The following is a 12,223-nucleotide window of genomic DNA, read 5'->3' as shown; positions in this document are numbered from 1 at the left end:
ATTTCATGTATTGACTCGTTCCATGACCATGGAGATTTCTCCTCAATTTGGTCCCACGGAACAATAAATAAATAAATAAATAAATAAATAAAAATAAGGCAGAAATTAAATATATTTTAATTGAATGAAATAATTTCCCACAAAAGAAAAGTATGCACAACTACATTTTGCAAATGGAGGACAATACAATTCCTAAGCTTGCCCTCAGATATCACACTGCCAGAAGAAGAAAGGTTTGGCCGACACATGAAAAGATGGCAATAAAACGGAGGTCAGAAAAGGGTGAAATCCTAATCCTGGAAGAAGAAGTAAATAAGTAAGTACGAAGTCACAGCCAGTTCTTTCTCGATATCCTTGTCCAGATCAATGTCCGGAATTCTGAAGCCTAATCTTCATTCGAAATTAATTTCGGTTAGCTTCACTATCTTCGACAGAACTCAGTATCCTTAATGTGCAGTGGACGGAAACGTAAATCTGAAGGTTTATTCATCTAATCGATCCTTCTAGTGACGTGTACCGCTGTCAGAATGTGCCTCGGTTTCTTTCCCTGTCTCTAAACATTGTACCTTAGTCTTAAAGGATGCATTACCCTCAAAACTCATTCGCTTCCCATTGTCAATCTGGGACCACATTGTGTTCCAGGCTTCTACACCTCATACAGAAGACGAGGGAGAGACTCGGAAAACCAAAGACATTTCCTCCTGCTCACCATACGCGAACGGAGGGGGAAGGATGGAAAACAATTGTACATCTTGTACCCTTCGCAACACATCGCACTAGGGCTTTTGCAGTACAGATGGATGTATAGTGCTATGGTTCATCAAGCACTCTCTTCAGTGCCTTAGCAGATGCTAAAAAATCTATAGTTTTTCTGGTAACTGCTTTCCTCAGACCATTTCTCCCGTGTTCATTCTTGAATCTCTTTACAGCTACACTCTATATGCTAGGAGAAAGAGACCCTACTTCAGCATCTATATTATATAATGAGCACGCTTTAGATCATTTTCGGGCACTGAGAACAAGTTTAATAAAATTCTCTATCTCAAAGATGGATTCTTTCGCTCGTTTCTATTTGATCGCACTTAGACACTTTTGTTAAAACTACTGGGCTGAGAAGTCATTCTCGAGGGATAAAACTGCTTACTTACGTTTCACTTGAACCAACTTAACTGAAGTTTGGCATTCAGAGTTTGAACGAGAAGATACATATAATGTTGGGAAACTACTGTTGAATCTGAGTGTAGGTTATACGGCTGTGACGATACTAAATATGCAACTAGACCTGAGGACTGATATAATAATCATCCACCACGATATAACTTAAAAGCTCATCAACAAGGTTGCTTTAAACACCACTGTGTCAACTGGAGATGTAATGGCATGCTCTCCTCCGATCTTTGACCTCCCATACCCAGGCTGAAATTTAACGTGGACACCGAACCAATTACATCTAGGCATTTTTTCATATCAACAATGTCAGAGTCGAAAGTAGTGATAAGCGACAGATAAAAATCTTATAACTGACCTCCGACCTGTACCTGGTATACATACATACGAATGTGCATAAAGGGATTCGGTGGTTTCACATCGAATGGGTTTGCCGTTAACACTTGAAAACTCACTATTAAAATGTTCCATGGTCTCTCTCCTGCATAAAACTTTGCGGTCGAGTAGTCTGCGGAAACAGAATGCTTTGGCCTTACAGCGTCCCTTTCTTTCAGAACTCAGATATCCCTGAACTCAAGAATTATGTTACAAAATGGTTCAAATGGCTCTAATCACTGTGGGACTTAACATCTGAGGTCATTAGTTCCCTAGACTTAGAACTACTGAAACCTAACCAACCTAAGGACATCACACACATCCATGCCCGAGGCAGGATTCGAACCTGCGACCATAGAAGCAGCGCAGTTCCGGCGTGAAGCGCCTAGAACCGCTCCGCCACAGCGACCGGCAATTATATTACGTTATCAATCTTATGCTACTGAAAACCACGAAGGAAGAATTGGAGAAATTCGAGAGCATAAGGACTCCCCGCGCACCAGACGCAAATGGAACGCGAAGAAGGAGAAAAAGAGGATATCGTTTACATTCAGCCACTGAGCACACTGTGAATTGCAGAGTACAGATGAGTAGGTAATACATGCATGTAAATTAACTATTGACTGATGCTTTAGTAAATGTCTCGTCAATCTACGCTTCCTTCCAGTAATAGTTTTCAACAGACTTACTTCCTTCTTCGTTCTTTCTCGAATGTTTTCAGTATAAAACTAGGGAGAATATCAGTTCCTGTCACAATAATGCAATTTAGCTACCTTCACTCTTGGGTCGCTTTCACGAACTGCGAATAAATTTAGGAAGAATTTTCTATCTCTAGGTGTTAACAAACTCTACCTCCGTTTCCTGTTTCAGTATAATTAATTAATGACATTAACTTAGTCATATTTAATGGTGAAGGGGAAACAAACTTCATTCTTTTTCGATTAATAGCTGAAATAAATCTGTTATTTTTCGATCGGAAATAGGAATTGATATAAGCAGCAACATCTATTGCATCGTACTTTTCACAAAGCGTTTCGAAGCATTATACTTCCGCTATCATGAGGGTTTATGTCAGTTAATTAGACACGTATGCATTGTGTGTACGAGTTTTGGGTAACCTGGGGCACTATCTGTAGAGGAGGAATAAAGAAATCTACTTTAGTTCAAGGCTGAAACTTCTGTGAAGGTTTCTATTACATAGGTTAACAGTTTTTTATGTTATTGTTCCCATACTCAATCAAAACGTCCACATGACTCTGAGCTTCGTAATAAAATATTTTTAATTTGATTTGCTGCCAAACAGTGCCGAAACTACCCAAAAGATAAACATGCAACACAAATGTGACTTATTAATTAACATACTACCATCTGAATATGGAAACGTAATTCTCTGAAACAGGTAGTGGAAGATATAATATATGCGGTTAGTTACACTAGTTAATAAATTTCAACTGATTTTGATAACGGTAACAGTCAATTTGCATTTAACGATCTTTTCGGAGCTCTGTACTTCAGTTGGTTGAAACGGAACCATTATAGGATGACTCTGTTGTCCGTCCGTCCGTTTTCCTGTGTATCTGTCTGTCTGTCCTTCTCTTAGAAACCCTTTTTCTTAGGAACTGGTAGACGCATCAAGTCGAAATTTATGTCACATGTCCATTGGCGATCTAACGAATAAACTCCTAAATCAATGCAATCAAAAGATACAACCATTCATATAACTTATTTTTTATGCTAGCAAACTCATTCACCAAATCGGCAGTATTCTTCCCATTTTCCTAGAATCATGAAATTTAGCAAGGAACAATATTTCATAGTAGGCCTACAAGCAAAGAAAATTATCCGAAATGCGTTAGTGTCTAATTATAACACATGAAAAAAAAATTTCTTATTTATTATCCCAAATATCGGCTTTCTCCGTCCCTCTGTTAACATGTCTTTTTATCAAGAAGGGGTGGACGTATCAAGTTGAAATTATATCGCAGGCTCCTGTCTCTGGTCCGTTTGTGGTGTAAAAATTTGAAGCTTCTAAGTCAATCAAACCAAAAGGTACGGCTATTTATGTCACATATTTTGATACTCGTAATATCACCCATTACAAGCTACAGGTTACTTTCCGTTGACCGATATCTTGCCAACATCACTGTCGACAACGGGCAAAAACTGTCGAGTTTCTCGACTTCCGGGATGGATAAAGTATTTCTATACATAATTAATCTTAATTTTAATTTTAATAATGTACAGCCGCAGTTGCACCGTTTGGCCATAGTGGACATCGTCAAGCTAAAACGATAGATACTGTTATTCTGAAGAAGGCTGCACCGTTTACCTAGAATTTACCTAGGTTTCAGTCGGGAGAACCCAACCTTCTTCAGAATAACAGTATCTATCATTTGTCCATAGTGGACATCGGCAAGCTAAAACGATAGATACTGTTATTCTGAAGAAGGTTGGGTTATCCCGACTGAAACCTAGGTAAATTCTAGGTAAACGGTGCAACTGAGGCTTTCATTATTAAAATTAAAATTAATATTTATACAGTTGCTGACAGGGCCGCGAAATGTTGAAGATACTTATAATTAAGTTTGAACGGGATCCTCAGAGCGTGAGTCGTACACGCACCTGGCCAGTTCTTTTGTGAAGAAGAATGACACTTCTGTTGATAGGTGACCACAGTGATGGTTCTTAGAATAATTTGCTTTTCCACCACAATCACATTAATTTTTAGAAAAATTACTGTATTCTGCGATACCGGCCAACTTCCGATAATAAAATACAGGCCGTGGTTCAGTCCCACCACTGTGGAGTTTTCTTCTGGCGTAGACGTTCATTAAATTTTACGTTTGTACTATCTCTTTATATTCGATGAATTATTCTGATACAATTCTACCCTTGAATGACGTTTACTAATTTTCTATCTTCATACTCGCTGAATCGATGCGCAAAGTAGTTTCATACAATAGCTATGCCATGAGCGCATAGCTATTCTTTGTATTACTCTCTCTGGTGGTTGTTAGAAAAAAGCTTCCGAGATTGTCTTCGTGCCGATTAGCCTGAGCATTGTTTGAAGAATTGTAATATGAATATTGAGATTTATGAAAATAGATAACTGATACTAAATTGTACGATTAAAAGGGATATATATATATATATATATATATATATATATATATATATATATATATATATATATATATATATATATATTGCTCCTTCATACAAAAGGTGTGTAACAATTTACATTATTTGACATTTGAGAATTAATGATATTCATCGATATATTGCGTAGTTGTTAATCAGAAGGGAACTTCCGAAAGACTGGGTACGAACCTGCATTTAATAATCCAAGAGCTCCATTACTTCTTCGGAAGGTTAAACTTCATCAAACCAAATATCCGCTTGATCTGAGGCTTCCCGACTGATTATACAACGCTCCCAAAAATACGAGGCATTTTATTTGTACAGATTAGCAAACTGCCGCAAAGCACGAGCCTGCAGAGAAGAAGGATCATCGCCTGATTTCATTCTAACGAGTAAAATTTCTGAATCATTTTGAGTGACTGAGTTATAACTGTGTTTCCTATTATGAATGATTGATTGCTCGAACGAATTGAGAACTACATAACTACATAATTACATAGATAGGAGGAAAAGTTACACGTTCTAGCGATATTAAGCAGAACAGGGAATTTCAGAGAACTGAGTTTAGTACATCAGTTTTGTGTCGGTAATGTATTGTTGGATCTGAGAGTAGTTGGACTGAGGCAAACCATCGATCTCGATAGCGCACATACAGTACATGCAAATGCACACACTGTCGCGACGTCGGTTTGGCGTCGGGCAGGCTTCTCCACGGCACTCGTATACTCACCTACTATCCGGCCACGGAGGACCGCCAGAACGACAACCAGCGCAGCCGCCAGAAGGACCGGTCTCGGCCGAGGTCCCATGCCCGCCAGGAGATTGTCACTCGCAGGGTTCTCGCCGAAGGACTAGAGTGTCAGGCGCGATCGCGAGCCGGCGCTGCTGCGACAGACCGCCCACGCATCGTAGTCCCGCGGAGCGCGGCGCGGTTGCCACTGGCCGGCGGCTGTGTCCGCGTCGGCGGCGGGGGCGGCTCGGGGGGGCGGCGTCGGTGTGGGGTGGACCGGTGTGCGCGCCCGCGCGGTCCGCAACTGCCGCCTCCGCCGCTCGGCGTCCGGGCCGCGGCGCGCGCCACTGTGCGCCCACTGCTGCCAACTGCTCCGTGCTCGAACGACACCTGCACGGTACGGCGCGCTTCGTCGTTCGTCACCCACATTCATAGCACGACGATCTGTGCGCCCACTGCCGACAACCTTCCCGGGCTCGAAGAACTCCACGAGAACCGCACAACCATGCGCTGCGGCACTCGATATCCCTTTCCACATCACAATTGTTCTACGTAGTAAAGAATGCTTTCACGCCACTGCCACGAAGACTGTCACGTCCGACCCAATATTCGGGACGGTAGGTTTTTTGTGCCACGGCCTTGCCGCAGTGGACACACAGGTTCCCGTCAGATCACCGAAGTTAATCGCTGTCGGGCATGGCCGGCAATTGGATGGGTGGCCATCCATTTTTCGGGGTGCACTCAGCCTCGTGATGCCAACTGAGGAGCTACTCGACCGAATAGTAGCGGCTCCGGTCAAAGTAAACCATCATATCGACAGGGAGAGCGGTGTGCTGACCACACGCCCCTCCCATCCGCATCCTCATCTGAGGATGACACGGCGGTCGGATGGTCCCGATGGCCCACTTGCGGCCTGAAGACGGAGTGCTTTTTAGGTTTGTTGTGAGACACAAAATGACCTGCTGCATTTTTTGCACTTCAAAGCATGTAGCTAACTTCTGTGACTTTAAGGGGGATAGGACGTCAAATGGGCCGACTTGGAGCAGGAGAGGCACCACAGGACTTTTTAATTTCCACTGTCTATACTTTTACATGTAAATTCATAAAACTTTGTCAGCATGACCAGGAAGGATTCAGGATTCACACTCGTAGCAGTGGAAGTTCAAAAACATAGCAAAATATTTTTTTTTACATGTGAAATGTCATCATTTTTTCACTTACTATTGGCTGCATTTGTTGTTACAGGTGCACTTTTCTTCATAAGTAAGAGAGACTGTTCGATAAATTTTGCACAGCATACAAATCATACTTACAGGAGTCTGGAACTCTAGAATCTACGCTCCTGGAAATGGAAAAAAGAACACATTGACACCGGTGTGTCAGACCCACCATACTTGCTCCGGACACTGCGAGAGGGCTGTACAAGCAATGATCACACGCACGGCACAGCGGACACACCAGGAACCGCGGTGTTGGCCGTCGAATGGCGCTAGCTGCGCAGCATTTGTGCACCGCCGCCGTCAGTGTCAGCCAGTTTGCCGTGCCATACGGAGCTCCATCGCAGTCTTTAACACTGGTAGCATGCCGCGACAGCGTGGACGTGAACCGTATGTGCAGTTGACGGACTTTGAGCGAGGGCGTATAGTGGGCATGCGGGAGGCCGGGTGGACGTACCGCCGAATTGCTCAACACGTGGGGCGTGAGGTCTCCACATTACATCGATGTTGTCGCCAGTGGTCGGCGGAAGGTGCACGTGCCCGTCGACCTGGGACCGGACCGCAGCGACGCACGGATGCACGCCAAGACCGTAGGATCCTACGCAGTGCCGTAGGGGACCGCACCGCCACTTCCCAGCAAATTAGGGACACTGTTGCTCCTGGGGTATCGGCGAGGACCATTCGCAACCGTCTCCATGAAGCTGGGCTACGGTCCCGCACACCGTTAGGCCGTCTTCCGCTCACGCCCCAACATCGTGCAGCCCGCCTCCAGTGGTGTCGCGACAGGCGTGAATGGAGGGACGAATGGAGACGTGTCGTCTTCAGCGATGAGAGTCGCTTCTGCCTTGGTGCCAATGATGGTCGTATGCGTGTTTGGCGCCGTGCAGGTGAGCGCCACAATCAGGACTGCATACGACCGAGGCACACAGGGCCAACACCCGGCATCATGGTGTGGGGAGCGATCTCCTACACTGGCCGTACACCACTGGTGATCGTCGAGGGGACACTGAATAGTGCACGGTACATCCAAACCGTCATCGAACCCATCGTTCTACCATTCCTAGACCGGCAAGGGAACTTGCTGTTCCAACAGGACAATGCACGTCCGCATGTATCCCGTGCCACCCAACGTGCTCTAGAAGGTGTAAGTCAACTACCCTGGCCAGCAAGATCACCGGATCTGTCCCCCATTGAGCATGTTTGGGACTGGATGAAGCGTCGTCTCACGCGGTCTGCACGTCCAGCACGAACGCTGGTCCATCTGAGGCGCCAGGTGGAAATGGCATGGCAAGCCGTTCCACAGGACTACATCCAGCATCTCTACGATCGTCCCCATGGGAGAATAGCAGCCTGCATTGCTGCGAAAGGTGGATATACACTGTACTAGTGCCGACATTGTGCATGCTCTGTTGCCTGTGTCTATGTGCCTGTGGTTCTGTCAGTGTGATTATGTGATGTATCTGACCCCAGGAATGTGTCAATAAAGTTTCCCCTTCCTGGGACAATGAATTCACGGTGTTCTTATTTCAATTTCCAGGAGTGTATTTAATTTATGAAAAAATGAATGAGCTGCTAGGTTTTAAACTTTATGTTTAGAAAAAAATCAAATTTTGTAGTTAATTATCTCCATTTTTACCACAGTTTTTAAAAGATTTGGAAAATTCTAGAGTTTCATACACGTGTAAGTATTTTTTGTATGCTGTGCAAAATTCGTCAACGAATCTCTCTTACTTGTGAAGAAAAATGTACCTATAGTAACAAATGCAGCCAACAGTAAGTGAAAAAATGATGAAACTTCATATCTAAAAAAAAATTATTTTGTTATGTTTTTGCACTTTTACTGCTATGAGTGTGAATTCTGAATCCTTCCTGGTCATGCTGATCAAGATTTATGAATTTATTTGTAAAAGTATAGACAGTAGAAAATAAAATGTCCTGTGGTGCCTCTCCTGTTCCAAGTCGGTCCGTTTGACGTCCTACCCCCCTTAATGGTTTCAGGAAAAAATAGTTCGAACGGCTCTAAGCATTATGGGACTTAACATCTGAAGTCACCAGTCCCCGGGCTTCAGGAAACAAGTCGAAATAAAAAAGAGAACGACACATATGCAGCAGCTCCTGGGAAACAGTGATTCATCGGGAGGCAGGGAGGAGAATTATAGGAAAGGTCAAGAGGCGGATTCCCTATTCCTCGACTTTCCTAAGGCATTTGACACGGTGCCACGCTGCCGACTGTTAATGAAGGCATAAGCATACTGAATAGGTTCACAGAGATGTGAGTGGCTTGAAGACTTCTTAAATAACAGAACCCGTTATGGTGTCCACCATGGTGAGTGTTCATCAGGAGTGCCACAGTGAAATGTGATAGGGCCGCTGTTATTTTCTACTTACATAAAATATCTGGCGGATTGCTGTGGTGTGTGGTCGTTGAGTGACGGTAACGCATGCAAGATGACGTAGACAAAATTGGTAGCTGGTGTCAAGAATGGCAGCTAGCTCTAAACGTAGGAAAATATCAGTTAATGCAGATGAGTAGGATGAACAAACAATTACTTGAATACAGCATTAGTAGTCTCCTGCCTGACACAGTCACTTCGATCAAATACACTACTGGCCATTAAAGTTGCTACACCAGGAAGATGACGTGCTACGGACGCGAAATTTAACCGACAGGAAGAAGATGCAATGTTATGCATATGATTAGTTTTTCAGACCATTCATAAAAGGTTGGCGCCGGTGGCGTACCTACAAAGTTCTGACATGAGGAACGTTTCCAACCGATTTCTCATATACAAACAGCAGTTGACCGACGTTGCCTGGTGAAACGTTGTTGTGATGCCTCGTGTAAGGTGGAGAAATGCTTACCATCACGTTTCCGTCTTTGATAAAGATCGGATTGTAGCCTATCGCGATTACGGTTTATCGTATCGCGACATTGCTAATCGCGTTGTTCGAGATCCAATGACTGTTAGCAGAATATGGAATCGGTGGGTTCAGGAGGGTAAAACGGAACGCCGTGCTGGATCCCAACGGCCTCGTATCACTAGCAGTCGAGATGACAGGCATCTTATCCGCATGGCTGTAACAGATCGTACAGCCACGTCTCGATCTATTGAAGCAACAGATAGGGACGTTTGCAAGACAACAACCATCTGCACGAACAGTTCGACGACGTTTGCAGCACTATGGACTATCAGCTCGGAGACCATGGCTGCGGTTACGCTTGACGCTGCATCACAGACAGGAGCGCCTGCGATAGTGTACTCAACGACGAACCTGGGTGCACGAATGGCAAAACGTCATTTTTTCGGATGAATCCATTTTCTGTTTACAGCATCATGATGGTCGCATCAGTGTTTGGCGATATCGCGGTGAACGCACATTGGAAGCGTGTATTCGTCATCGCCATACTAGCGTATCGCCCGGTGTGATGGTATGGGGTGCCAATGGTTACACGTCTTGGTCACCTCTTGTTCGCATTGACGGCACTTTGAAGAGTGGACGTTACATTTAAGATGTATGGAAACCCTACATTTGAGCAGCTTAGTGCACGACCGCATGTTGCAGGTCTTGTACGGGCCTTTCTGGATACAGAAGCATTCTCCAGATCTCTCACCAATTGAAAAGCTCTGGGCAATGGTGGCCGAGCAACTGGCTCGTGACAATACGCCAGTCAGTACTCTTGATGAACTGTGGTATCGTGTTGAAGCTGCATGGGCAGCTGTACCTGTACACGCCATCCAAGCTCTGTTTGACTCAATGCCCAGGCGTATCAAGGCCGTTATTACGGCCTGAGGTGGTTGTTCTGGGTACTGATTTCTCATGATCTATGCGTATGTTGTTCTCAATGGAGAGACGTCTACAGACGTTAAAGTAACCTCTGGCGTGCCACAGGGGAGTGTTATGGGACCATTGCTTTTCACAATGTATATAAATGACCTAGTAGATAGTGTCGGAAATTCCATGCAGCTTTTCTCGGATGATGCTGTAGTATACAGAGAAGTTGCAGCATTAGAAAATTGCAGCGAAATGCAGGAAGATCTGCAGCGGATAGGCACTTGGAGCAGGGAGTAGCAACTGACCCTTAACATAGACAAATGTAATGTATTGCGAATACATAGAAAGAACGATCCTTTATTGTATAACTATATGATAGCGGAACAGACACTGGTAGCAGTTACTTCTGTAAAATAACTGGTAGTATACGTACGGAACGATTTGAAGTGGAATGGTAATACAAAATTAATTGTTGGTAAGGCGGGTGCCAGGTTGAGATTTATTGGGAGAGTCCTTGGAAAATGTAGTCCATCAACAAAGTAGGTGGCTTACAAAACACCCAGTCGACCTATACTTGAGAATTGCTCATCAGTGTTGGATCCGTACCAGGTCGGGTTGACAGAGGAGATAGAGAAGATACAAAGAAGAGTGGCGCGTTTCGTCACAGGGTTACTTAGTAAGCGTGATACCGTTACAGAGATGTTTAGCAAACTCAAGTGGCAGACTCTGCAACAGAGGTGCTCTGCATCGGTGTCTAGCTTGCTGTCCAGGTTTCGACAGGGTGCGTTTGTGGATGAGGTATCGAATATATTGCTGTCCCCTACTTATACCTACCGAGGAGATCACGAATGTAAAATTAGAGAGATTCGAGCGCGCACGGAGGCTTTCCGGCAGTCTTTCTTCCCGCGAACCATACGCGACTGGAACAGGAATGAGAGGTCATGACAGTGGCACATAACCTGCGCCACACATCGTTGGGTGGCTTGCGGAGTATAACTGTAGATGTAGATGTATACTCTGCAAGGCACTCCACTGTATACCCGTTTGTGGTACAAGACAAAAAGTGACGCGCTGTAACATACGAGTTGTTGTTTACTAAAATTTTCACTTTTTCGTCGTCTGTAGCTGACTGTTCAACGTGTCTGACCTCCACGACTCAGACAGACGCAGGTATGTATTTCTTGGTAGAGCTGGAACGAAGTTTACTCGGTGCAGTGGTGCCAGCTAGGGAACTACATGAGTGACAGTTGTCGGAAAGAACTCGGGGCACGTGTGCTCACCTCATGCCTCTCAGTACCTCACACAGTGATTCCACTGGTAGAGACAGAATGACACGGCAACCGACTGACATCCCATAGCCGGTTCATCACGTGACCTGCAAGAAATTAATATCAGTAAAATTCCCATATACTCCTCCACTAGTGACTAATACGACTTCCATCGTAGAAAATTTTTGCTTCTCTCTATCTGAGACTGCCAAAAAACGAAATGCTACGCAGTTGACGGCTAATGAAAATCAACGAGGTTATATATACAAAGCATTTGCCAAAAGTGATTTCGTGAGCGGATGACTTCATCTTGTGAGTAGCTGAGAGGTTTTCGAGGAGCAGTTGCAAGGTTTCTTTATCATGGGACTGTGAAGTTGCAATGTTTACTGCAGCGTATTATTGTTTGCATGTCCGCAAATCACGAAGTCTCGGTAGGAAGTGCCGTGTAATGCGCAATAGTATCCTTCAAGGTACAATAAATGCGTAATAAATTGGGCGAGTGTCAATATATTTAAAGTTCTGCTGTCTCCGTCGATATATTGCAAACCGTC

The 12,223-nt window shown here is 44.4% G+C and overlaps 1 protein-coding gene across 1 annotated transcript in view; it reads right to left on the bottom strand.

Moving 5' to 3' along the window:
* Positions 1-5,647, bottom strand: part of LOC126195287 (uncharacterized) — a 710,394-nt gene extending 704,747 nt beyond the window's left edge. Inside the window, exon 1 of the mRNA XM_049933835.1 lies at positions 5,414-5,647. Coding sequence (XP_049789792.1) covers positions 5,414-5,492 — 79 coding nt within the window. The 5' untranslated portion in view covers positions 5,493-5,647. The remainder of the gene's footprint in view (positions 1-5,413) is intronic.
* Between the last annotated feature and the right edge of the window lie 6,576 nt (positions 5,648-12,223).

Source organism: Schistocerca nitens, chromosome 7, assembly GCF_023898315.1.
Source record: "Schistocerca nitens isolate TAMUIC-IGC-003100 chromosome 7, iqSchNite1.1, whole genome shotgun sequence".
Taxonomy (NCBI): Eukaryota; Metazoa; Arthropoda; class Insecta; order Orthoptera; family Acrididae; genus Schistocerca; species Schistocerca nitens.
This window is presented reverse-complemented; position numbering and strand designations above follow the sequence as displayed.